We start from the raw sequence: 24,471 nt of genomic DNA, 5'->3' as shown, positions 1-24,471 counted from the left end.
AAATAGACACTTTAACGAGTTCCCCAAGTGAATCTTACACATAGCAACACCAAAAAGCACTGCGACCAGAGAAACCAAAATAAAAAGGGCATTGGTTCACAAATCAGCATTTTCTAAAAGAGGATAAATAAGGTACAAGAATAAACATCCTGTCAAAACCAGAGATTACAGGGGTGAGCTGCGACTGGTCCGACTGCGAACCACCACCGTGCAGCACTAGCAGAGCACCAACAAACTTCACACGTGACCATGCAGAAGGCAACTGTTAGCGTTTCTGATTAATAGCGTGAGATTAGTTTTCTACTGAGTCAAAAGACAGCTCACCTGCCAGGGCATCAGAGATGGGAGACAAAATAAGAACGGCAAAAGCAAAATGTGTACGGGCAATACTTGATGCCCTCCTTTAGTTTTAAAACAGAATGAAAGCTGAACATCAAAGTGAAATACAAAAAGTGTCCCTATTACTGCTCACACGTACGTTCTTTCCACCAGAGACTGGCCCTTAAATATAATTTCACTGTGAGTTTAAAATGAAAAGGCTAATGATCTAGAAACATGTTGCTAATGCATTTAATTGCTTAGAGAACGAGCGAGTTGCTACAATGACTGTCGCAGAAATGCCCTCGCCCGCCAGAGCCACTGTGGAAGTGCTCTTTCTGCGTGTAATGACCTGTCCCCCAGGACCCCCTCCTGGTGGCTTAGGCCACACAGGGCTGGGACGCCCTGTCCTTGGCAGTTCGCTCCACCCTCCATCTCCTGCCCCCACATGGGGACAGCAGGGCCACCAGGAGGCTCAGGACCACGGCGGCCATGCAGGTGCATGGCACTGACCATTTTCCCCCAAAGGTAAAAATCCATTTAAAAAACAGGAAATTGCTACGTAATTTTGAAATGGGATGGAAGGAATGAAGCACAAAACGCTTTTAGAAAAGTTCTTTAAGTGAAGAAGTGTGCTGCGATGGCTTCAGTGCCAGACCCCCCTGTGCCGAGGGTCCTTTCTGCTGAGGTGAAATCTTTCTTCTGTTTAGTGCCATGTACATGTCAGGCCTTCGCCTGGCACGAGGGGCAGAAACTCTCCTGGCACATGGGAGACGGGAAATTCCGAATTTGAATCGAAAACCTCCGTCTTGCTTCTGGAACTGAGGTCTCTTTCAAACGGCACTTTGTGGCAAAAGAATCAGGCGGGACGTTTAATTTAAACGGATACGGATTAGAAAATAATGGGTTTTCCATCAGATAAAATGACTCGAACGTCTTAAAAGAAATGGAGAATTGGGGAATTCTGGATCTGGTTTGAGTGCCTTGAAAATAAGACAACACCTTTTCCCTCCTTGGCTTCCATGCTGCTGGCTCAGTGTGGGGCCAACAGCTGGTATTCAAAGACCCCACGGGGGCGGGGGCAGCACCCATGTCTGGGCTCCAGAGCCCGACCAGGCGGCTCAGAGCTGTGCCCAGGAGGCTGTGGGAGAAGACCACTCACGCTGGTGGGCTCACCTCCCTCTGGCCCTCAGTCTCCAGGTAAAGACTGGTGTGTGGCATGTGTCTTTCAGACAAAGATGTCGTTGGATTTTTAGACAATGGGATTAATTGAAACACCGCTGGTTATTATCTGTCACACAACACGTTAGGAACACACTGCACGTCTGTCCAACCATCTCACCCAGGCACAGGGACCGCCAGACTGCAAGTCAGGCTGCGACTGTCAAAGTAAGGATGGAAGAGGAAAACAACAGAAAAGAGAGTTGCCAAAATCAGTCAAAAACCTAAGTAAATCACAGCAAAAACAAAACAGGCAATATTTAAAATCTTAACTAAATCTCATGTGTATTTGCAAAAGGAATTACATTAGAACAATAGCCAGCATAAAATCCAATACATTAAATAAAACCTCCATGGCAAATGTTGCTGTAATTTCTAAAATCTGAAGCAGTCTGAGCAATTTTATTTCCTCCTCTACAAAATACTCAACCTTCTCCTGGGCCTACGTACGCGACAGCTCGATTTCTGGGTCTTACCTCGGATTCTGCAAAGTGAGTGTGGCATGTCTAATGTTTTTGGTTACGTAAATCTTCCTTTCTCTGGCTTGAAACGGTGAGGACTTGACAGCCATAGGGCCAAGGGATCTCTTGAGCTGACTTCGGAGCTTTCTGGCAAAGTCACTGTGGATCTGCCTTTGGCAGTGCAAGGACCATGATAACAGTCGCCCAACAGCACACCAGAGTATCACCTTCAGGGTTTATTGTTACAAACGGCCACATGAAAGCACACTGAACAAGAAGTCTAGGAGTGGTTTATGATTTAATTGTCACTGTGATGAAAACAAACCTCCTGCTCTGTGGGGTCATTAAGTAAAATGTGGTGGCTGCCTTGAGGCCTAATTATTACCAGCAGTGACACAGACTTGTAACCAGAAGGCAAACTAAACTGTCATGCCCAGATTCATTTACTGACTTACAGACAGTTTCCCTACCTCCCTGCTCAAAGCACACATTTTTTCAAAGCTACTTGTTAATATTTTGGGACTGTTTAAGGAGAAACATGTATTTGGGCTTATGAACCATTAACCTGACACTGATGAAGAGATTTCACCAAGTGGAAGACAGGAAGGTTTCCTGAAGGGGAGCAGGCACAGACCTTACAGATCCAATCCGCTCCGATTTTCCACCCGGCAGCCCACGGCAGCCTTTGAGAAACTACGCAAAACACTGCTGGATGGTAATTATTTTAACTTATGGTTATTTTCCCTGAGATTCAAATTTGATTGAGGAGTGTGTGAAGTAGGACGTGACTGGCAGAATGTGCCTTTACACTCTCCTTCCTCACGCCTCAGTCAAGGGGTGGCCGTTTTGTGATGTGGACAAATACATAAAAAAACATTACGACTTCCCCTCTTGGGAGAAAGACACAGCAGAAGTGCATAGCTTATTCATTCTCTGTCTACAACAACAAGGAAACAGCCCACCACTGATTAGATTTTAAACGAGCATTATGTCAGTTAGATATTGACCCCAAGACTCCAGGGACAACGAAGAAGAAGGACGAATGCAGGGATGAAAGAGCAAAGCACTCGGACCATCAACCGGACCACGCAGGTTACTGACCCTCAGGCTTCCACGACTACCCACTGACATGCGCTCGTCTTCATCAGAAGCCTAGTGAGAGAAAGGATGAAACAAGTGTGAAGCGACAATGTAACACAGAGAGAAACCGACAGCCGTGGGGCCCCTCGGGAGCCTCGGAAAAAGTCTCAGTGGACCTGAGCCGAGGTCCTGGCCGAGGAGCTGTGTCTGTGCATCTCTGTTGACGGAGGGTGTTTCTGGATAATACGGCTTTCAATTAGTTTCATTCAACAGCTGATACACACCCTCGATGCACATTGCTCTGCGAAGTATTCATGGGCATTTGACAGCAAAAAAAGCACGGAAACTATTAGGAATATGTGAATACTCCGAAATTTCTCAAACACTCTCCCCCCCCAGCCAAGTTAGGTCAAAATGTTAAAAGCCGAGTTCATAGTCTTTGTTTAGGTACTAATGTCAGTTTTAGTTAATGTCTTTAATTAACATCACTAAGATATCCATGCATATATCATATCTCTATTTCAACCACTAAAAATACAACTTAGATTTCGATCAGAATGAACGCGTACTAACCGACGTGTTTCTCCTCGCTCTATGGGAGTAGCGCTCACTGTCTTCCTACCAAAGAATGGAGAAAACAGTGTGGAAGGTTAGACAACAGACACACCTCAGGCAGTCCCGCGGCCTCACGCCACAGAAACATTTCTAATGTAAACGTCAAACAAGTATTTTCTTTGCCTCTGCGTAAAGCCTTCACTTACATCACTGGGGAGAAATGTTTTCTTCTAAAGGGGGGTATTTAAGCACACAAATAGTCAGCATATTTCATTCTGCCTTTAAAAACAAGTGTGTGTTGGAGGAGAAGCTGAGTCTTACATTTTTCCTAAGCGCTGTAGTCTGGTCCATTTAAATCTACGCCTTTTGTTTTTCTTACATTCAGAACCCTTTTCTCCTCGCGAATCAGAAGGTCCAACGGGACGGCACGCTCCCCGCTGTATTCCGTGCATTCTGAGATGCCCCCAGTTTTTCACATCTGGACATCGCTGAGGCTGGGGTACACCTTATAATCAGAACTGCCCACAGTTCTAACTGGCAGTTTTTGCCTTTCTTGGTGGTACAGAAAACAATGACGCACCTTTTAACTGCGTCTTAAGAGGTGATAAAAACTACATTTGCCTGTGCCATGTAAGCCTAAAATGATGGTTTACACAGAGTGAAAGTTGAGGTTAATCATGGTTTAGGGGGAGGAATGTGTGCTCTTTGTATTCGCAGAACTCTTGTCTTTGATATTTTACACGGGTAAGACGTGAGGAGGTCATTTCATATTTCCTGTAAAAGGGCTTATTTTATGTATAAGGGGCATTTATTATAATAGGACAGACATTTCCATATCGGCCAGGTTCTCAAATGCTAAAGGTGTGATGGCCAGGAGGCCAGGGACAGGGACAGGAAGAGGTAGAGTGCACTCAGGTACATGAATTAACGAGAGAGGAAGCGAAGACATGTTCTCTGGACCGTGGGCAGCAAGCAGAACGCTGCCCCTTCGGAGCCTCATGTCACAGGCACCATCTCCTCCAGGGGGGTCGTGAGGACGGCGTATCATTAGGGACGAGCCAGCTCTCTGCTGACTTAGGAAGACAGAGAAGCTGTTCTGGGAAAATGGTGAGAAGGAGTTTTCTCACCCAAAGACAATGGTTTCTGTGGGCACAGCAGACGGGGTGGGGGGCAGGGGGTGGGGAGGGGGGCACCCAAAGGTGAAGGTGGATAAAGGTCAGCAGGAGGGTGACCGGGCAGGTGGCTGTGATCGTGAATGAAGGAAATGCAGTGTGTGACCTCTGGTGAGATGGGCTGGCAACGGAAGTTCTCGTGCTGGAGACACATGCCCCAGCCACGTGTCTCTAGCGGACAGTGCCCCACCCCAGGAGGTCAGAGACCTCCACAAACAGCCGCCTGGAGACTCCAGTAGTCAGCTGCTACTGAGCAGACCAGACCCAACGCCTGGCCAGGGCCGGTCCCACCAGGCCTCACGCGGGAAGTAACCAACCAGGCCAGATGCACAAATCCCGGAAGGAACCTCTTGGGATTAAATTATGGTGCAGCAGGAATCTATCTGTGTAATGAAACTGTGTAAGAATCCAATTATAAACCATGGACGTATCTTACAATCATATTCAAGGCCTACCATCCACTGCTCGATGTCACCCCATTTTGTGTCCAGCCCATAATATTTCTATAGACAGAAGGGAAAGAAAATTAGGCAACAAGTGAAATGTAATAAGGAACTGTTCTGACATGCATTTCCAAGCTGCTGCCCAAGCCACACGGAGAGGGTGACACGCCAAGACAAAGCAGTAGCAACAGCTCGGGGCCCTGCAGGGTCAGTGCCCCCCAGGCGGGAGCCTGGGAAGACGGACCCTGCCCATCCCGCTCCCTCCTGGGCAAGCCCAGGGAGCCCAGGACAAAGCACTCATGGGCGAGGGGTGGCCTCCGTAGAGACCAGGCATTTACACAGCCCGGCGGCATTTCGAGCCCTCTGCAAAGCAGCTCATGGCTCCAGCAAGCACATAACAGGAATGGACCCTGTGCAGGGGAAGCACAAGCTGGGAGTCACTCCCGTGTCACTGCAAAAGGAATGAGAAAACTTAGAGGAAACGGGGAGCAACTGTGATCACTCCTGGATTTCTGGGGCACTTGCTCCCGCTACCTGATATCGGTGATAAATTTAGGTCCAGGAGACTTGACAAACTTTGGATGTCTTTATAGCCACTGAGGGAAGGGCGACCGAGTGGCCTACACAGAGGTCTTTGAAGGGAAAAAATTACGTTCGTAAGCTACACTCTGCGTTTTCTTTAGCTAATGCCTCCATGCCTTTACCTGACTCGTCCGATCCACAATGGTCCAATTCAGAATGAGACGAGCAGATTCAGAATGGCTATTACTGTTACTAAATATAGTTAATTCCAGAGTCAGGTGGGAACCCAGGTATAGCTCAAATAATGGGGTTTGGGCTTTTCTCTTCACTTACCTCTCAATTTCCCGGAAGAAAAATCAAGGAACAACCAACCAAACCTCCAAATCATCTAACAGATGTGATTTCCTTCTTTACACAGTAAAACCTTATAATCAGAAGGAAAAAACTGGATGCTGGAAGTCCAAGACAATTTTGGAAATTGTCTTACCACGACCAAAACACGCTGCCACTATGTTTGGTTTAGTCTCCGTTTATTTTGAAGGGTGGCCAGATTTAAAGTCTGGCTCTCTGATGGTCTTGCCCCTTCTCTTAGAGATGGTGTAAGTAGAAAATTGGAAGAGGAAAAGTGAGGAGGGAGAGTTTAATAATGTTTTAAAAATTCAACCAATACAGACCTATAGAATCAAAAGTATATGAGCCAATATTTTTTCTGAAAGGTACTTTCCTTAGAATATAAATTGAGAAAGCAAATAAAAGTAAACCCTGCCCAGTCATGTTTTAACATCAATTTAAGGGAAATGCAACAGCATAAAGCTATTTTGCCTTCAATTAATGTTAGCCCCTCTCACTGTCAAATTCCAGATATGCAAAATTTGATGCCATCAACCCTCCTTTATCTCACAGCGTAATTACAAAGTTAGAAAGAAAGTGTGGTTTAAAAAAGGATGAGGGCCTATATACAGTCACAAAAAATTGTTTAAATTCCAAAAGAAGTCTCCGTTATTGGCTTTTCTATGTTCATATTCTCCTTTTTGCCAATCTTATACCCCTATCAAATACTGCGATTACCCGTTGCTCTTTTCGTGATAAAAATAAGAACCGGTATTCAAAATCTTCCACCGAGTTCACGGTGGCCTTACAGCCAGCTGCTGTAACTCTAGGCACATTTCCATGTTGGTCCACGGAGGGAGAAGAGCCTACACGCAAGTGCAGTTAACCAGCAGTTCCGATATTACCAGCAGGCCAGCACAGCACACTCCAAAAAGCACACAGCATTTCAAAGGTAAACTACTATGATTAGTGGTGAGTCATGCAGGGGGGTTCAGGGGGAGGGGGCAGAGCTAGACTAATGCAAAAGGTACTTGACTTTCAGAAATAGCTTTGATTCAACAGATGAGAAACCAGCACACAAAACAGCCAGTGGGCTGGGAGAGAACGTTTACTGCCTTGTTTTCCTTGTCACAAATCTTAGTGACAAGGAAAGGTTTCCCTGACCCTGGACCCATCCTTATTATAAAAATGGGTATCTGCTTTGCCACTGAGGATTAGTTTTACTTTGTATGCAAGTTACCATTCTGACAGAGTTCTAACAGTTTATCTTTGGTGACTTAGTAAAAACAAAGTAACAGTAATCTGGTAAGAAATGAATGAGTCAGAGTGGAAATATCCAGACAGAGTACTCTCTCTTGTGCAGCATTTGGACAATAATACCCGGCTCTGTCAGTTACAGCAAGGGTTCCCAAGCCCAGCCTTAACGCTGACCTGCTCCATTCCTACCGAGACTCTGACAGTGTGAGTGGGCTCTAGCTTCGGTACACATTTCAGTACATGATCCCTGCAAAATTAGCAAAGTACGAATAGATTCTGGTGCCTACCTAACTGATTTCTTTACACGCTTCGGGATAGTAGTGAGGCAGATGGTGGGCAGAGGGGTGGCAGGAAGGAAAAGCAACTCAGGTCTGTAACTAGTAAAAGAATTCAAAGGCAGAATTTTAAATTTACCTATAGTGTGTTTAAAGGGCCTGCGTGTTCTAACCTCTGAAATTAAGTTCCTTTATTTTGATTTTTCCTTGGCTCTAAAAGAACACTGAACAACATTGTTGTTCTTTATCTAGAAACTAAATAAATTTTAGAAAAGAAACTATGATAGGTGTCATAACAGACTAAAGCCATTTAAGGGAAAGATTCACTGTGTATAGTCTATAAACGCTCAGGTACTGCTCACTCCTTCTTGCTTCATTATTGCTGAATAGGAATCACTGACTGGGTTGCTTCTATTTTCTGTGTCTGGCCTGCTCAGTGTATTTATTTCTGAACCTCAACTGCTTCTACAGAATACTAGAAAACAGATGCACGTTAGCACTCTGACTATTAGGGGGAGGAGGCAGGTTTATTGTAAGCTATGGGATTGTATTGTTATATCATCATTTTCTTTTTCAGTCTGGTGTTTTACTAGTATGTAACAGTCTCTTACTGTATGGTAATTTGCACTGATATTTGAAAAGTTTTCTAATAAAATCATATGGAAGAATAATCTTTCTCTTTAAATAGCTGATTTCAAACATTTTCCAAAATTTTGAAATTTGATTTAATTTCCTCTTAGAATTCATTTTTTCCCCTCAAAGAAACAATTTTCTAATTTCTTGAGAAAAACGGAGATCAGAACACAGAATTGTGTCTGTACGCATTCAGTACACAGAAGTGTGTCTGATGGACAGGTGCGTTCAGCAGAGATAGAAGTGGGGACTTAAGCATTCTGTTTACGTCAATTCATAAACAAAACAGCAGAAGAAGCAGTAAGAGCTTCCATGCATTTTCAGTGACTGGCGTTATTTCTGAAAGGCGACCAGGCCCTTGGCATTAAAATCTAGTACATGCAAATTAGAAAATAAAGAAGAAAGAGCCTACCTTTTGAACCTGATAGATCTAAAGAAGAGCAAAAGAAACAGAAAAAGAGATATACAATCCAATTAAAGGAGTAGAAACATCAGAGAGAAAAGTTATGTTAAGTACATAGAAATATGAAGGAAACCCATATTGGAAAAAAACTGAATTGGTAAAATATAAATAAATAAACTTTTGTCTCTTCGTAACTTACATAACTTGTTACTTCGTTACTTACAAAGTAGCTCCGTAACTTATTTGACACTCTGTTTCAGAGACACTGGTGAAACATGGGCAAATGTGCTCTACAACAATCCTGCTGTTTCCAATGCAGAAGTCTGTATGACCCGTTACCATGAACACGAAAAGGGAGTTCATCTTCAATTTAAAATGTCTTTTCACAGCGATAAAAGTGTAACAAAAAAAGTAACAGAAACTTAATTGGAAAGTCAACTGGTCACATTCACAAACAGCAAAGGAGGATGATTTCATGTTCTGTCTCCTGAGGATTTAAACAGAATACCAGAAAAAATTCCAGCTAAACAGAGTGGTCACTACAATGTAACAAGCTTTTTTTTAAAAAAAACACCTTATCATCATACTTGGACATAGCAGCTTGCTTCAGAGATTTCTCCTCATTTTGTAGGTAAGACTGAGATACCTGCTTCATTCATTTGTTCACTCATTCATTCATTCACCAAAACACTGAGGCGACATCGTCCAAGGCATCGCCAAACATGTGAGATTAGAGACGTGGTGTTTCTCGTTGTCCGTGGGTGAGCACAGGTGAATGTATTCAACACCACGACTGTACGAAACGCTGGACCTCCAACAGACTGTGTATCTGGTCAGCAGCAACGAGAGATGCACCCTGACCAGCGCGTCACCTGGTCGTGCCATCACCACGTGTTTCTCCTGTGGTGCAGGTTCTCAGACGCAGTAACACGTTCCCTTAAATTTCCCTGCACTCTCCTTCCTTAATGAATCCTCACCATCCTTTTAAACAGCTCCCAAAGCACCACTGACTTAGTGGAGTCCCACCCTCTGCACTGGTAACACCTCTACGGAGGGAGGGTGGGCCCTGCAGGTGGCGGGGGCCGGCCTGGGCGGTTAGGCCAACCTACAACCAGTTCACAGGCCCCAAGTCTTCTGATGACAGGTCTGTGTTCTTCAGACACTGGTGTTTCTGCTCACCTCTCCTCTCTGTGCACGTTCCGTGCTCCCCTTGGAGGACCCGTGTGGTGTCAACCAAAACCCACCTCTGAAAACCCCCAAACAGTGTCACCAGCTTCCTGGTCTGAGCCCCCAGCTCCTCCAGGCATCACCTCCTGAGGAAACCCTCGCCCTGCTCAGAAACACCTGTACAGAGGTGGGTGGCTCGTCACCCGATGAAGACAGGGTCATATTTCTCATGTTTTACACCAAAAAACCAGCTCTACTAGTGCAACACTGCTATTCCAGAGCACATTCGTTCCCACTTGATCAACTACTGAAAATGCCAGTGCCCCCGGCTAGGAGGTTGTAAGAGCTCGCCCTGTGGGAGCTCCTGTAATAACACGCAGGGGAGGGGCTGGGCGGTGGTCTCTGCACACCTCCCGGAGTCCTCAGAGCACACCCCACCCCCGACCTGAAGCTTAGGGCACGTTAGCAGGCCGCACTCTTCTGCTAGATGTGCCCACGTGTACACTCCCCACCCCCACCGGACTGGGATCAAACCAGACACAGCAGCTGAACAGCTACTGCCTCTGTGTCCTTGGGAAAGTCTTGCCAACACAGTTGCCTATTCTGTGTTGATTACACTGTGTCTCAAGTTCAGCCCAAGGAAAAAACTTGTTTTTCAAGGTGTGCTTCCGCTTGTACAGTGACTAGGATTATGCAGCTCATTCTTCCCCTCGGCGGCGAGTGCCAGCACGCTCGCCACTCACCGCCAATTCCAATCCCACGGTTACCGTGCTGACTCTGCCCTTGGTTTTGATCGCTGATTATCCATCTGATTTTGAGGCAGAGCGTGTACTGGGAAGCTGCACAGGCTCTGCAGCTTTTTCAGGTCTAGATTTCAATCTTGGCTCGGCCATTTTCTTAGCTGGGAGTAAAACTATTATGAAGGTCTCTTCTTCTCACCTGTAACTAAAACGCGGATATGTCCCCTCACCGACTGTAAGTGACAGTACCCAGGCCCAGTGCCGCTCCACGTCAGGGGCGCCAGGGGCCCCTCTAGTCCCCTCTGCTGCCCCCTAGTTCTCTCTGACTACTAATAAAAGATTCCCCTATTTTATTTAAAACCTTTCAAATTTCTTTTTTGAAGAAGCAGACATAAACTTTAAATAGCACTATTCTCCTATTTCAAAGAGCCTAAATTTACAAGAGCAAAATTGTCGTCTGTGTCAGAGCTGCCGCTGGGCTAGTCAGACTGCTACAAACCCTGGGACAATCGGGCGTTCGGCCTCCATCCTGCACCCCTCCCTGCTCTGCTCTGAACACACACTGGGTTGTCACTGCACACCTGCTCACTCAGGGTGGGGCTCGTCACCAGGCCTGCTACCTGACCGCAGCAGGAGCTGGGGCGCAGCAGAGAAGGTGCCTCCACGGTGTCACTGCCTGTCCCCACGCAGTGTGAGCACAGGACAGGGAAGGTGATGCCACCCAAGGTGCTTTCTTATGGTGAAGCTGGGCTGCCTTCCCGGTCCTCGCCCAGCCCAAATCCACACGGGGCAGCTTCGTCCCACGTCTGAGAGCTGGGCACCTGAACGCGGAGAGGACCCAACTCACCCAACTATCCACATGTGAGACAGTCCCCAGGACTCTGATGCCCGTGAACCATTTCAGTGTCTTTACTATGACAGTGAAACATACCCTTAGAATGAAGAATTTCAAAACGCTAATGCCGTCTACTAACCAAACAACACGTGTGTAGGTATGAGGGAGGCATTTTGATCCAGATTTCCCAGGTTTTAATCAAATCTTCTCTGCAAAGCCCAAGGTCCCCAGCAGGCACCAAACACCCGAGGGCACGTCACGATCGCTGCACAGAGCCGGCCTCCGCCAGGGCTCAGCCCGGTAAGAATGCCAGTGTCACCACCGGCTACTGCGCAGCCTGAAAGATTCACTCCTGGGGGCTCCCCTTCCTAGTGTGCCCCGCTGGGCTGCTGCAAGGGGCGGTGACAGCTGCTGAATTCCCCTCCTAACTCCAAACCCACATTCTACACACTAAAACTAAATGGCCAAGACTTCAAGTTTCCCATCCTAGGGTAGCAGTTGTATTTTGGCTGCTTGAAAAGCAGGATTACTCTGATGTAGAATTAAAATGAAACAGAAGACACTTCCTGTGACTCAAAGCGAGAAGCAGTGCTTGGTTTTTAAAGGAGGCCATTCAAATAGATGGTTTCTTGGCTTAATTCCGCTTAACTTGTATTTTCTTTCTTTTCTTTTTAAAATTATTATCTTATATTGGGGAACAGTGTGTTTCTCCAGGGCCCATCAGCTCCAAGTCGCTGTCCTTCAATCTAGTTGTGGAGGGTGCAGCTCAGCTCCAAGTCCAGTTGCCGTTTTCAATCTTTAGTTGCAGGGGCGCAGCCCACCATCCCATGCGGGAATTGAACCGGCCACCTTGTTGCTGAGAACTCACACTCTAACCAACTGGGCCACCCAGCTGCATCTTAACTTGTACTTTCTAAATCAAGAACTTTTGCCAGAGAACTTTGCAAGCAATAACCTGTTTATGTTATCAAGTATGTATTTAAATCAATTCTGTGCATAATTCAGGATAGAATCTATTTTATCTACATGTTTGATGTGGAAGGTAGCTATGTACGTACATACTCTGTACTTGTAATTCACTTTTGCCTTGATTTTGCAGAAATTTTACATTTGTATTTTTGGCAAAAGTAACTTTCTCTTAAATGTGAGAAAAATTATAAACAATTACTAACCGGGTCATGAAAACCAGAGGTAGCTTCTCTCCCTCTCCTCCCAGCAGGACCTCCTGCCATCTTTCTCTGAGTCTGTTGGAACAGAGCTGAGGGGACAGCCACAGGCCACCAGAAATTCTTACAAACGGGAGGAGAGGAGTTTGTGTTGAAACTCAATCAAGTGTGGCAAAACCAGGCAAAGCAACAACTTTTTTGAGACCTTAATATGAAAAAAGATGGGACCATTGGCGAGCCAGGGGAAGCTGATTAAAACCAGATGAGCCGCTAAGAGGGAGGGTGCATGGCTCACGGTGCAGGAGAATGAAGCGACTGTCTCCAAACATGGTGATGCGTCCTGAGACATGGGGCCCATGGTGTGAGCGCCCTAACGCCCAAGGTGTGAGCACCCTAACGCTCTCCTTTGAGCGCCCCAACGCCCTCCTGTGAGCGCCCTAACGCCCATGTGTGAGCGCCCCAATGCCCTCCTGTGAGCGCCCCAACGCCTACTCCCCACTGCACGAGCACCCTAATGCCCTACAGCTGTTCTGGTTTCTAAATCAGAGGGGAAGGGTCTCGCAGTGTCTTGCTCACAGTGGGCTTTCAAGTATGTACTGAATGAACAGCACTATTCACAAGAGACATCAACACCAGGAAGTTAGAAAAAGCAACTTGTCATTAAATATCTATTATCAAAAACCAGCTTAGGCTAAAGAATATTCCCTTAGGCGGCCTTCAAGGGTTGCGGTGTGTCCCCGAGTCTGAGTGTGCAGACGCAGCCTGGGGCTCTGATGGCTCTGAGGGTGGCTCCTTATACAGCCCTGTGACAAAGATCTGCGAAAGAGATCTGCTCCCTTTTCTCCCCAGCCCAATCCTCGTCTTGGCATTTGAAAATGCTTCCTTGAATGACCCAGGTCATGCCCTGAGCTCACAGAGGGGCACCCATCAGGGGCCATCCGCTCCCTTCACCAAGACAATGGGGTGGGGAGGTGCTTTCTGTCAATCATCAGGCCTTAGGGAGCTTTAAAGTCCAAATAATTAACAGGGAACTTCAGGAGAATCTATTTCCAACTCTAAAATGATAAACGCAATTCTGGGGGGAGGGCACTGAGAAAATGCTAACCCTGTCCTTCCTTGAATAAATGAAGAGTAAAAAAGTACAAAAAATTAAAGTACTAAATTAACTCTGGCGGCAAAATATCATAAAAACCAGAGTCTGCTTACAACTCCATTTGTATTTCCAGCAAAGGGGGGGGGGGACCCACTTTTGAATTAGTCTTTATTCACGTGGGAAACACAGGACAAGTAATAACTAAAACACGGTTATCTCTCAACAATTGCTGGAGCGTGGTGTGGCCTGTCCCTCAGCAGCCATGTCCCCCCCCCATCACTGTGGGGACTGCCTGTGGCCCTGCCTCCCGTCATTGGGACTATGGTGTGACTCCCCAACTAACGTCCTGGGCTTGAGTTTCTAGTCTTGCACCCATTCTTCAAAGCATGAGGAAGAACGTTCCTCCCCAAATTCAAATCTGGCTGTGTCCCTCCACGCTTACACATTTCCACCGGGAATGGCAAACTCCTCAGGCAGAGAGGGACCCAGAGGGACTGGGGCTGGTGGCTGTGGCCTCACCCCGCTGGGAAAGCGATCTTGGGAATGTGGCAGAATCTGCAACAGTTTTAAGAGAAACTGGAAATCCAGATCTCTATCTGAAATCTCACAAGTTTTAAAACATTGGCCTGACTTTTCAAATTTCACTATGCCAACCAAACAAGATTCTGTGCCTGAAAACCAGTCCTGGGGAAGGCAGCTAGCTGCCTCTCCCCAACAGACTAAATTCAAATCTTCCAAACAAGAAAAGCCTTCGGCGGGACCTGGCATGGATGCTTGCACAGGGCGTGGCCCACAGGAGGCCAGGGTCCCCTGGAGAGGGACTCACTTCATTCCCTGGTGACTTCAAGGTCACAGAAAAGCTCACTGCTCTAACTGCCAGTTAGAGAGCCCTCAGCTGTCCACGTGATTTCTGGCTCCAGCCCAAGATTATGAAAATAAGTAGCAAAGACCATTAACAGGTGTGTAAACACATTACTATCCATTTTCCTGGGGGACAGCAGGCAGGGGGATGGGGCACAATTTCTCCGCTAGCTATTCCATCCATGATGTTTACTCTGTGTTCTGTATGCCATGCAGCATTCAGGCTTCATGAAACTTTAAAAAGTATAAAAACCGCAAGCAAAATATGTTTAAACCAAAATCTGGTTAGTTTAAAAAAACGAACCCTCTGTTCTCTTTTCACATTTTTAATTCAGAGGATGGGGATTCTCGCTCAGGAGTCAGGCCTTGAAGTTCAGAGCCAGCACCTCTTCCAGCCAGACAGCCGGGCCGGGGAGCCCTAGCAGGCAAGTGGCTTTGTGCAGGATGCTCGTTGGGCGTCTGGGGCAGGCACGCCTGGCATCCGTGCTATGCGCCCGCCCTGGCCTGACCTTGAACCAAAGTCAGAGGCCCACGTGTGTTCTGATTACGAACAGAGCCAAATGGGCAGGTGCCTCTGCGTGTGCACACTCGACTGCGAGGAAGAACGCCCGTGAACAGAGGCAGCACAGACCCGCGTGTTACCTCCTTTTGCTGCCGCTCCAGCTCTTTCATCCTGATCTCGCGGGCCTCGGCGCGGGCCGCACGCTTCGCCGCCAGCCTGGCCTCCGCCTGCAACAGACCCAGAGATTTTATTAGAAGACAAGCCAGCGGCTCCTTTCGAGTTCATGGTTCACGGGGTGCTGCTGAAAGATAACCTTGTTCAGAGTTTCTGATAAATATACAACAATGTATCACAGACTTGCAGGAGTTCAGAGAGTGCTCAGGAGTGAGAGTGTAGCAGTTACAACTATTCTAAGGGCTTTAGATACATTATGTGTGCTCCTCACAACAGCTCTATTAAGTAGATACCGTCACCACCCCCAGTTTATAGGTGAGGGAGCTAAGACACAGAGAGGGTAAGTAACTTGCCCAAGGTCATACAGCCCGTAAGTGGCAGGGCTGGGTAGTCTGCCTTCCTCTGGAGCTATAACAGACTAACACACGAAGCGAAGCATTAGAGCTGCACAGGACCACAGGCCAGGGGTTCAACCCTTCCCTTTACAGAGCAGGGAGCAGAGCAGGAGCAGCTGTCAAATGCACCCGACTGAGGCTGGACTGTGATCCAGCTTTCCAGAACTCCTGACCGGGCACCTCTCACGATGCCCTGCTGCCCTCGGCTTCCCGTCAACACCTGCAGTGCCCATCTTTTCTCAAGACAAGGACCAGAGTGGCATGGTTCTAGCTGTTAGAAGACACACATTGAAAAAAGCTGCCTCCATTTAACTGTCACCTTGTGGGTGTTCTGCCACATTCTGTTTGAGGACACTTAAAACGCGGGCCCAGGGCCACCAGCGCCAGTGAACCTGGCACTTGAACACTGTTGCACGGTTTACACATCTCATGCTTAGTCAGTATTTCAGGTGACATAGCAGCCGCTGAGGTGAGTGGCACAGGTGTAACAGGACACAGGTTTTCTGGTGTCGAACAAACCCTTCCTTCTTTCCACTTAAGTTTTTCAGGGGTACACTTGTAATTCTTCCACCAGTTCTGCAGACACATTTTCCAAATGTCTCACTGTTCCCTGATAATCTTAAAATGGGACCATCGGAGAGAGTGAGCAGGCTTCTGCTGCGGTGAGTGGGGCGGGCAAGCGGGGGATGGGGTGGGGGTGTGGCCCGCGTGTCTCACGGGGCAGTGTCTCCCCAATGGCCGGCACCCTGCACCACAGGCTCATGTCAGGACGGCGGGCACTGGTGTCAGGGACATTTGTCTCCCCCACCCCACACTTCTATTAAATTACAAATGCCTATTCTTTCTAAATTCTAATCCACAGTGAAGATGGACCACAGCTGAGCTGTCTGTGAGGTTGGCTGGCCGTGTTGTCATAAGGAATTTATTCTAGAACTTGACTCATTCCTGTGGTTCCTTTATCAACCCAGGCCCAGGTCTTTCAAATCAGGGGGTGTCACAATTGCATCAGAACTTTGATTCCTTGTTCCTCATTTTCAATTTCCTAAAGTGTGTTACTGGTGTGAAGGGTCAAGTTGAAGAAAAGGAGAAGGGAAGGTTCCCCAGACGGACGTCAGCTGCCCTGACTTCCCACAGCCCCACGGACGGGCCAGCGAGAGGACCAAGTCCACACCGAGGGCAGCCTGCTGACTCTGTCTAGGCCAGTGTAGACCAGGCAGCCACAGCCCATCATTGTCAGCGGGGGTGGGAAGGAGGAACAGGGTGGGGGATTGGGAAAAGAGAGGGGCGGGCATGGAGGAAGATGGGGAGCGAGGAGTGAGAATGTAAGAGGAAAGGGGCTGCCAGAGGGGGCGAGGGAGGGACACGTGTGGCAGGCAGGATTCTAGGGTGGCCCCCAGGAGCCCAGCCCGTGTAGAAAGAGCAAGCTGCCACGTGTGAGAGGGCGTGTCAGGGGCCACAGGACAGGCGTCTAAGAGCTGACAGCAGACGCCGCTTGCAGCCAGCAGGGAAACAGGATCTCGGACCTCTCACAGCGGGAGGGGAACGCTGCCCACAAGCACCTGGGCTCGGAAGAGGACCGGAGGTCTAGAAAGGGTGCAGCCGCTGACACCTCGGCCGCGGCCGAAGGCCCTGAGCAGAGGACCATCTAAGCTATGCGCAGACTCCTGACCCACAGAACCCGTGAGAGAACAGACGTGTTGATCCAAGCTGCTAAGTGTGTTACACAGCAGTAGACGGCTGAAACGAGGTGACTCCTGCGGTCACAGTGTGAGTGTCTCTGGGACCTGACAGGCGTCTGGGGCCTGCCTGTCCAGCCCCCGACCTCACTCTGGTCTGGATGAGCCTGGGACTGGGGCAAAGATCCTTGAAGAGACAACCTATGTGGGTGCGTACTGTGTGCCACCTGGGGTGGCCTCCCTACCAGATGGGCAGGCCTCCAAAACAATGTCCCATCAGACCCCAGCCGCCCAGGAGAGGGCTCCCGTCATGGCCTGCCCTCCCTGTGGCCTCATGTCCACCCCAACACGGCCGTTCTGTCCCTGAGGATACACACCCGATTGGAAGGACATGGGCCTGGGTTGATACAGGAACCACATGAATGAAGCCAAGTTATAGAATAAATTCCTTATGAGGACACAAGCCAGCCAATCTGGAAGACAGATCAACGGCAATCCACTCTCACCTTAGATTAGAATTTAGAAAGGAGACACATTTGTACTTCAGCTCAATTTCAAATCCTTGCACTCGTCACCCTATGAAGTACCTACATCTCTCAGGATCCTCGTGGGACTCAGACGTGGAAAGCACAGTGCTCATGACAAAGGAAGTGGTAACAGTCACGCTTCTGGGCCTCTGGCTACCAGAAAACCAGCGGATCTGTGAGCCAGCATTAAATTGGTGCAAAGCCCGTGCACACCCAACTCTGGGAGCACAAGACAATTATCTGCAGAAAAACCCTGACAAAGGCTTGAGAAACCCGAAAAGGAAAACGACCAAGTTTTGACAACACAACTCACCCTAAAACACAGACGTTGCCAAGAACACAGAACAGTCTGACACAGAGCACAGGCAATAACAATCACTCACGTGACCCTCGTGAGGTGACCAAAGATGTCTGACGTGACCGTGTCATTAAATGAACAAAAGATACAAGGAAGGGACAGTCCTCTGCGGTGACATGCAAACACGGATTCCTGTCACGTGAGGCCCGGGCCTGCCCTGCAGTTGCCATGGGCAGCAGTTCTGGGGCCTGGTGGCCTCAGGTCGGTGCTCGTGGTGCAGGACCAGCCCATCACCGCCCAGCACTCCTGGGCAACACCAACTTGCGTGCTGGAGGTCACACCCATGGCATCGTGCTTTGAGTTTCAAATGCTTACTTTCACTTCTGTACTTGGCTTGCAGGGGATGCTCACTGGCCAGCACCAGCCCAGGGCATCAGCCCAGCTACCTCAACTCACAGCACAGCTCAAGGCAGTCGGGGCGGGGGGAGGGGGGGGGGCGGGGGCGGGGGGGGGGACTTTCAAAGTGCGATTGGGCTCCACAGTCTCAGGAGACGCAAAGCAATCGGTGACCATGTCTACTTGACAAGTGCCACAGTGGGGAGCTGGTGGCTTTGGAAGAGAACGTAACCCAATCCTGGGTGCCAGGAAGGCGTCCTGGAGGACACGAGGCCTAAGGCAAAGCCTGAGGAACAAAAAGGAGACAGCCCAGGCGAGAGGGTGTGCGACCAGGGCACGTGGCGGGGTGGGAAGTCCCAAGGGCCCAGGCACAGGCCCAGCTCCTGTGTACGGAACCTTATCTTGAAGGAACATGGAACCACTGAAAGGTTTGTAAGAAGGAACAGAGCAAGGTCTGAGTTCTGTTCTAGAAGTATCGCTCTGGCTGAAACACGGGGTGCAGGAACAGGGGTGCGGAGGGCAGCAGGAAGTCCAGGAAGTGAGAAGGGGCTGCTTCCGGGCAGACGAGCCCATGAACATGGACAGGAGTGGGCGGGGCTGCAGAACCACATGCAGAGGAGGAAGCACAGCAGAGAGGCCTGCACAGAGGTCGGGGGCCTGAGGTCCCAAGGAGGCCCGTGTGGTGCCAGCAGCCAGAGAACCTGGAGAAGCCCCCACCGGCCACCACGCAGACGCTCTGGTGCACAGGACGCCACCAAACACACCCACACGCTCTGCTTTCGGACAGTCTCCCGCCCCTGCCCGATGTCACCTTTGCTGAGATACATACTGAAATATTTCATGATGAAATGATGAGACCTCGCTCAGGTTTGCCTTAGAATAACCCGGGGGCCGTCTAAATGGCTGACAGTTGTTGGGGCCAAAGGTGGGACGTGGGCTCTTCAAACCAATGGCTGCCCCAGTGTCCTCCCCCCAGCAGCAGGGGCATCACGTGAGGCCTGTGGGAGACGCAGCATCTGATGCCCCAACCAGACCTGCTGAGCCGGAACCTGGGGTGCTGAGGGGGTGCAGCCCCCGGGTTGCGGGCGCAGCTCAAGTGTGAGGACCTCTGCTTTCTGCCATCCCATCAAAGTTTGCATTGTTTGACAGTTTTCATAACAAATAGCAAAAATTTTAAAGGAAGGGAGGAAGGAAGGGGGGAGGGGAGGGAGGGGAGGGAGGGGAGGGAGGGGAGGGAGGGGAGGGAGGGGAGGGAAGGAAATGGAGGCGCCCCAAGCCAAAACCATGCTCACGGCTGCTAGGAGGTGGCTGGGGTTCCATGGCTAAAGCCGCCAGAGTGTGGCACATTCTCTCCCCACCCCATCCTCTCCCTTCTCCGTTCAGATGCCGCCTGCAGGTTGGGGTGCAGTGGAGGGAGTTGCTGACCCAGCCTGGCGCTCCACTGACCAGATCCAGGCGCCCTGGCTTCCTCAGGAATGTTGGTCAGGAATGCCAGGTTCCACCGCTCCTTACAGGGGACAGGCCTGCCCTTCCCCCAAGAATCCTGCCGCTCTGGCCTGGAATCCCATAAACAGAGCTTCACAGACACTGGGTTTTTTCAGCAAGGCACCCTCTGACGGAGGAGACGGCTGGGATGGGAAGACTCCATTTACCACCTAAGTTGCCTCTAAAAAGCTGAACCCTGAACTGCAAAGATACACTTTTACATTTCATTTGACTGTGATTTTATTTGGTACATGTGACCGCACTCTGACCTGAGGTGACGTGCATGGTAGGAGAGATGCTAAAAATACACAGAGAAGCACAGGTCAGCCCCAGGGCCTCCTAAGCCAACGTTACAACCCGCAGGGGCCTCCTAGCTGGGCTCTTGGAGGCACAGAGGCAAAGGCTGGCTGGGGGACAACCAAGGTGACACTTCTCTCTGTGACATGCCCTCTCGTTGGCACAGACCCGGGTCAGGCTGGACAACGGCTGGAGGGCTATGTGGAGAAGTCTCGGCAAAGCAGGGTCACTTTAGTGATGGGTCCCTGTGCTCTGCCGAGGGCTGAGTGGCTCTAATTCTACAGCCAACCAGAGAGAGGAAGTGGATTTTACAGGACCAGGACACAGGCTGCAGGATGAACAGTCAGACGCACGTTGGTCCCTCCAGAGACCCGGCAGGCCTGCTCAGAGCACCAGGAATTACGAGCTGTAATAAAAAGCAGGCCTCCAAAGATAACTCCGCTCCTTTCCTCGGGGTCAGGGAACTGGGACAGCCCAGCTCAGGCTGGGGACCAAAGGTGAGACCAACTGGAAAGAGAAGTTTTCTCCAGGACACAGGAGAAAGCCCTGGCAGGGCATGGCCTGTCCCCTAGCCGGGCCCCACACACGGCTTCCATCCTTGTTTGTCCTCTGGCCTGGAGGAGTCGTAAGCAGTAGGAGATGCTGCCCAGGGTGGGGCAGCCACCCCCCCCCCCAATTCCAGTGACCTCTGGGGCTCTAAGAGCGCGGGTGGTATCTGTGGCCCCGGCTCATTAGCTGCCAGGAGGGCCCCACATGATGCTCCCAGAGAACAGAACCGTGATAAACGCTGGTGGACCAGAAGTCCTGACTGCTCAGAGGGCAGACGGTGCTATAGGAAGCAGACTCACTGGCTTTCCTGAGCCCCTGGTGACCCCAGGGTACCCTGGCTCTGTCTGTACACGTCCTGAGCTTCGAAGCTTTCCTGGCATTCATCTGAGTGTGGAATTCTATATCCTAAGACACCTCACCCTGCAGTCACAAAAAAAGTTCTTATCCTGCTCTTAACTCTCATGACACCAGGGGCCCCAGACGCCTACACGGAAGCCAGAAGGGGTGGGTGCGCCTCGACTCCAGGGCAATTCTTCAGAAATGGATTGAGAGGTGCTTCCCTCGTTTCCTCTGCCCAGGCTGAGAGGCACCAAACGGCCACTGGGGAAGCCACCTCCTACGGGCAGAGCGCAGGGGACACTCACTGTACATTACCCATGTGTAAGAGACTATGCACTTGGTGCTGGTAGGCGCTGACATTCTGCAACAGCTGCTGGGAGGGGCTGTCAGCACACATTGAGAACCTTGCCTGGGCCTCGGACACCCACCCATGAGGGACACCAGCGACTGCCACCTCCCGCCCCGTTTTCTCATCAGGTGTCACGTGGGGCTGTTCAGAGACGAGCAGTCCGTCAGCTGGAGGACTCCAAAGGCAGGAGGAAGTCATGGTATGGACTCTACATATTCATTTTGGCCTCCAGATGGTAGAATCAGGCAGAATTGAAAAACTAGAATTCTTTTCAGGCCACATGACATTTAACTCCTGGGGAAAGTTTCAGATGCATTTAAAGTTCACTCATGTCAATGTAAAAAGAACACTATTGTGCAGTTAGCTGACACCTGAAGTGGTGACAAGGAGCCCGTTTTGTTCAGAAACAAGCTGGGGGCTTCCGTCCCAGTGTGATTCTCCCTGAATGATGAAGGAATACAGCTCCCGAAGGCGGGGGAGGGGGGACGAGGGCTGGAACCTTGGAATGCGCGCACGCGCGCGCACACACACACGTGTTAAAGTGACTTAAACCAGTCCGGAGCAGACGGTGCAGGAGTGACTAGTACGAGGCTGTGACACAGAGTCCCTTTCCTGAGCTGCCTTTGCTACAGGAAGTGGAAACAGCCACCGACTTTTGTTTTCTATGTAAACCCCCAACCCCTCAGATGCAATGGATTCTAAAAATAGTCTGCTATTCACAGCAGCCAGTGGACTGGACAATGCATTCTCCTGGTCCAGCATGAACGGAGACGGGAGCACGCCAGGCCAGCAGCTCCAAGACAGTGGCTGTCTGGCCTCTGTGCAAACATCCACTGCCCCACTGTGTCCCTTGGCTACACGTGCATTTACTGCAGTGTCAAAATTGCATCTTTCCAAAAACCCTGGCTTAGGCTGACAGTAAGTCCCCAATGAGGGGGCCTCTCTTTATAGCCGTGACTGCACTTACAGTCACCATGGAGGAAAGGCGCTTTGCAATGACAATTGTCAATGTGGGAAGTGCCAACTATTCAGAGGGCATTTTGGAAATGCTGGGGTGGGGGAGTTAGGACGTCCAGTGAAGGGGGTGGGGGGCGGGTAATGACATTTAGGAGCAGAGCGTGGCCTGCGGACCACCCTGCATGGAGACAGGCCGCAAAATGAGGAAGTTTCCCCAGGCTACTCAAGCAGCCGGAAAACGCTGTAGCATTTTCAGATCTACAAACTGATTCCAACATATTGGCATCCAGATCCATATTCTGTTGTTACAATTTACCTTCATGTTATTTCTTTTTAATGTTACAGTTAAAACATTCAACTGACTTGAAACTTGTGTGCTTGGTAGATGTTACCATCTGTGAATTTCCTTTCAGGTTAGTAACGAGGATGAGGATGGTAAACACTTGTTATAAGAAAGGGTGTCGGGCCTGACAGGACTGGAACCACAGCTTTAAAACTTCGGAGTGGAATGGGGCGGGGTGGGGGCTGAGGCTCTCATGCCAGCCACGCCTGTTGAAACAGCCTGGCCACAGGTTCACAGCACAGGTCTGGGGCCCGTACCTAAGCCACAAAATAAACACTTTATGCATTTTACTTGAAGATGTGGAGAACACAAAATTAAAGACTAAGTTTAATTGGTTACATTTAAAAGACTGTTTCCATCAAAATCAACTCGGGGGAGTTATGGAGTAGACTGTAAATTATCATGGAATTTTACGACACAACAGCAGTCTTCAAAAAAGCCACTACCTCGCCATGCTGATTGTGGCTGGGCTCAGGTCCCAAGGAGCTGGCACCCCATCCTCTGGCCCCGGGGGACCTGGGAGCAATGGGCCCAAGAAGCAATGGGAGCCAACTCTCTCTGGACTGCGGCTGCAGTGTTCTCAGCAGGGCCCCGAGTTTCTGTCCAGAGGGGGGGTGTGTCTCAAGACCACTAACTAGTTATGTGAGCTTGGGCAAATCAGGTCCCTTTTGAGCATCAGCCCTCATTAAAGGGTGCTGGGGAACCAAGCTCTGAGATCTCTAGGACCTTCCTTCGCCTCTGAAATGCTCCGTGTCTGCACCAGAGATGAGTTCCTTGGACACTGAGCCTGTCAGCCTCTTGTCCCATGTTGTTAATGGAAATCTCCTGATGTCACTTTTTGGAATAACAAAAGTACCCTACATACCAAAGTAATACACGTATTAATCAGGAACAAAAGTATTCATGTTACTATATTGAGTGCAATGACTAATAACATTTACCTACTCAAACCTCAGTGCACCATCTCGGGCTTAGCAACTACCCATCCTCTTGCTGGTAAATAAAAATGCTGCACAGTATCTTCCATACAAATAAATTTCTCCTCTTGCTGTTAATACATTTAAAATTTTTTTCCCTGAGATGAATGAATGTTCACATTTCCTTTTTGCTGAAACTACCAACAAAAGGGTGACAGCCCACAGAACTATGCATGTGACTGACAGGTGAGAGCAGCCTGGCTCACCTGTGCAGTCGTCCAGGTGACCTGTTCCCTCCAGCCAACGCATGTGGGCGTGGCTCTCTTCACTTTACCTGCTCCACTCAGGGCTTCCCCACAAAGCCCACACCTTTAAGGTGTCACAAAGCAGCGATATAAGGCTGGACGCTCCAGCAGCACACAGCTACTGACAGATGACCTTGCCTAGCCCCAGGTGACAGTCCTGGAACCAGCTAGAGAGGAGACAGAAGCCATCGCATGTCTCCTCCAGGAGCCTGTTTGGACGGGGTGGGGAAGGAGCTAGCTGTACAACACACGGAAAAAGCCCAGGAGTCCCGGAGCAGACTGACACACTAGTTACAATGTTAGTACACTAAGAAAAATGAAAAAAAGAAGAAATTTCTGCAGCTCTTCTATTTCTACAATTCTTTTCCTTATTTAGAAAAATTAAGTCCATCGAGTGTTCTTTTGTTTTGAAAACTACCAGAAATAGAAA

At 49.4% G+C, this 24,471-nt stretch overlaps 1 protein-coding gene across 50 annotated transcripts in view; it reads right to left on the bottom strand.

Moving 5' to 3' along the window:
* The window catches only part of LRRFIP1 (LRR binding FLII interacting protein 1), a 131,631-nt gene that overhangs the window by 46,143 nt on the left and 61,017 nt on the right, over positions 1 to 24,471 (bottom strand). For 20 of the 50 annotated variants that reach the window (XM_088794308.1, XM_088794306.1, XM_088794279.1 and 17 more), the window contains exons 2-7: positions 15,175 to 15,261; positions 8,680 to 8,697; positions 5,263 to 5,310; positions 3,654 to 3,698; positions 3,102 to 3,152; positions 1,661 to 1,699 (exon numbers count right to left, since the gene is read on the bottom strand). In XM_088794308.1, the coding sequence (XP_088650434.1) occupies positions 1,661 to 1,699; positions 3,102 to 3,152; positions 3,654 to 3,698; positions 5,263 to 5,310; positions 8,680 to 8,697; positions 15,175 to 15,261 (288 nt within the window). The remainder of the gene's footprint in view (positions 1 to 1,660; positions 1,700 to 3,101; positions 3,153 to 3,653; positions 3,699 to 5,262; positions 5,311 to 8,679; positions 8,698 to 15,174; positions 15,262 to 24,471) is intronic. The other 30 variants (XM_088794280.1, XM_088794286.1, XM_088794290.1 and 27 more) reach the window with 4 other exon arrangements.

Source organism: Rhinolophus sinicus, chromosome 17, assembly GCF_057876585.1.
Source record: "Rhinolophus sinicus isolate RSI-liver-muscle chromosome 17, RSI-T2T, whole genome shotgun sequence".
Taxonomy (NCBI): Eukaryota; Metazoa; Chordata; class Mammalia; order Chiroptera; family Rhinolophidae; genus Rhinolophus; species Rhinolophus sinicus.
The sequence above is the reverse complement of the archived record's forward strand: the minus strand, read 5'-3'. Positions and strand labels throughout refer to the sequence as shown.